Source organism: Cariama cristata, unplaced genomic scaffold (assembly GCF_000690535.1).
Source record: "Cariama cristata isolate BGI_N322 unplaced genomic scaffold, ASM69053v1 scaffold33801, whole genome shotgun sequence".
Lineage (NCBI taxonomy): Eukaryota > Metazoa > Chordata > Aves > Cariamiformes > Cariamidae > Cariama > Cariama cristata.
The window spans coordinates 38-2,772 of NW_009601555.1; the positions used below are offsets into that span (position 1 = coordinate 38).

At 61.0% G+C, this 2,735-nt stretch overlaps 1 protein-coding gene across 1 annotated transcript in view; it reads right to left on the reverse strand.

Moving 5' to 3' along the window:
• Window positions 1-780: 780 nt before the first annotated feature.
• Window positions 781-2,735, reverse strand: part of ZMYND10 (zinc finger, MYND-type containing 10) — a gene marked incomplete at its 3' end in the record, with an annotated part of 9,976 nt that continues 8,021 nt past the window's right edge. The window contains exons 9-11 of the mRNA XM_009710503.1: window positions 1,869-1,990; window positions 1,542-1,667; window positions 781-861 (exon numbers count right to left, since the gene is read on the reverse strand). Of these exons, the coding sequence (XP_009708805.1) occupies window positions 781-861; window positions 1,542-1,667; window positions 1,869-1,990 (329 nt within the window). The remainder of the gene's footprint in view (window positions 862-1,541; window positions 1,668-1,868; window positions 1,991-2,735) is intronic.

Genomic DNA, 2,735 nt, shown 5'->3' on the forward strand with positions numbered 1-2,735 from the left:
GGGTGGGAGTCTCAGACACCCCAACAGAAAGGGAGATGCACAGCTGTGCCGGCACCACCAACCCTTCCCAGCCATGCTCAGACCGAAGCTCCAGCCCTTTGGCAGTGGGGGCTGGCTGGGGAGAGGCGGGGGGGGAACCCCACGGTTGACACCACTAAACCCTGCAGAGAGATGCTGGTGGGTGGAGGGGTCAAGCCCTGGGTGTTAATGTCACATCAACTGAGAGGAGGGGGGGGAATCATCTCTGCGAGATGGCAGATGACAAACACCCAAGAAACTCATGTGCTTTCTCACAGCGAGGTGCTTGCTTGTGCTTAACCACATCCTCTGCCTCCCCAACCCGCCGCTCCAACGATGGCGGCCAAAAGATAAGAGGCAGCACAAGGGCCTTCTCGTCCCCTTTCCTCCCCCAGCTCACATGCCTCAGCTGCAGAGGGCTTGGCCCTTCTGGTAACCACAACCCTTACTGGCTCTTTTTTTGGATTCTCTGGGATTTCTGTTATTGCAGAGGGGAAAAATGGACACCACCCCCTCTGCCTAGGTGCAAAGGAGGGGAGGAAAGAGTTCAGCATCTTCAGCTAGGAGAAAAAAAGCAGGAGTCAAGCAGCAGTGAGGTGCAAAAGGAGGTTTATTGGAGAAGGGTACGTGATGGGGTGGTGGGAGAGGAGAGGCAGAGCCTGGGCCTTTGCCGGCTTCTCTTCTCCAGCTGCTGGGCTGCACGCAGGGGGAACCTCTGCCTTGCTGAGCCGCCGGCCAGATGCCAGTCACCGCTTCTCTTACTGGTCATCCACGCCCCTCGGCACCCCGGCCATCAGGTTGCAAGCAGCCTTGTGCTTCTGCCAGTGCTGGACCTGGCACGCCCTGCGGAGGGGAAGGTCACTGCTCAGGGGTGCTGCTGCAAAGCGGGATGTCCGCAGCTCAAGCAGGGACGCAGCAGGGCCACATCCATCCCTGGGAGTGAAGCAGCGACAAGGACAAACCCCAGCACCACACTCCTCGGGGCTCTGGGCGGGAGCTGGCAGGGCTGAGCATTAGCCCAACAGGGAGGTGGATGCAGCCCCCAGCTCCAGGGGCTAAGACGGTTTAACGCCAGACCTTGCCAGATGGTTCAGGACCAGAGAAGATTTAATTTACTGCCACCATCCCAGCTGCCACATCCCAGCCTGTCACCTGCACCCACAGAGCCATGGGTGCTTTCCTCCCCACTCCTGCCCCACCAAGGTGCAGGGGAGGGAGATAGTGTCACCACAGGAAACCCAGCCCGTCGCTGCTGGTGGTGTGGGCACGGGCAGCTCAGCACCTCACAGCGGCAACCCAACACTCACCAGCACCTCCTCCACCAGGGTCCTGGCACATGAGCCTCACCATAAGATTTGTAGAGGTAGGTGGCAAGTGGAGAGCCAGCGGTGCTGAGCAGCGGTGGGACCCCTGGCTTTCCTTGGCCCTTTCACAGCATCCTCCGGTGAGGTCTGCGGTGCTCTGGGGAGCAGGGAGCACTGGGGGACTGCAGGGGACGCAGGGGGGTGGCAGGGCTCTCTTACCGCGTGCAGTACCACTCGTTCCGGCAGCGAGAGCACCGCTTGGCCGCCTCTGCACCACAGAACCTGCAGCGAGGCTTGTCAGGGGCCAGAGCCTCCATCATGTCCAGGCTGTAGGTCTGTGTCCACCTGTGGCAGGCAGAGAGGGAGTGAGCCTGCTCAAGAGGAACTGCCAACAAGTGGCGAGCTGTCCCCCCTGCACCCTGCCACAGAGGGGACATCCCCAGCCTGTACCGCAGAGCCCTCTGTCCTCCCAGTGCTGAGCTCCAGCCACTGCTAAGGGGATACTGGCTCCACTGGGCACCCTGTGTGCATGTGCCAGGGCCTTACCTGTGTGCCTGGAGCTTCAGCTCCTCCTCGGTGGGGCTGAAGACGCGCTTCACCTGGTGCTTGGCGATGGCTTCCCACTTCCCTGCGTTTTTCTTGAGGATGTGGTCCCAGATGACAGGAACCTGGTGGGAGAAGCAGAGTGGGAGGAAGGGGTGCTTGCAGGCCGACTAAAGGCACTGCGGTACGGGGGCATTCAGGGGGGTGCCGCCAGCCCTGGGCACAAGGAGCATGCCCCCCGAGGAGGGTGAGCAGAGGCAGCGTGTGCAGAGATGAAGGTGCAGGGAGCAAGGGTGTGCTTTTGGGTATGTGGAGGAGATGGAGCCACTCGCCAACAAGCGTTCAGGTGAAACAAGGCAAAATCTTCAGGGTCCGGTTGGAAGTGAGAGTTCAGCCCCAAGGCCTGGGCTCCCGAACAGAAAGCCCTGGGATCTCAGTGCCCTGTGTGCCAGCAGCGGCACGAACCCCGTGCTCTGGAGTCGTTTGCCTGAGCAGATTTTTCCACTCGTCACTTCCCCGAAGATGTACACCCAGGGAAGGGCTGGCTGGCGCGAAAGGGAAAGCTCCAGCCAAGAGCGGTGCGGGGAGTTCAGGCTCTGGAGAGGACGATGCTGCTTCAAACAGCGCTGACTTCTCCAGCAGAGTAAAAATAGCGAGGCCTGGAAGGGGAGGAGGAATGGAAAAAGGCCTTTCTTCAGCTTGGCTTGGCGACAAGGAGTGAGTTCACTGCTTTCTGGGCAGAGCAGGGAGCCCACGTGTGTGCTTCCAGCTGGCTCCCCCTGCCCGCCCTCCGGGCTCAGCCCCAGCCCTTGGTGGAGGCAGGAGCAGCACCAGCACAAAAGCAGAGCTAAGGAGAAGGGCAGCAGCCTG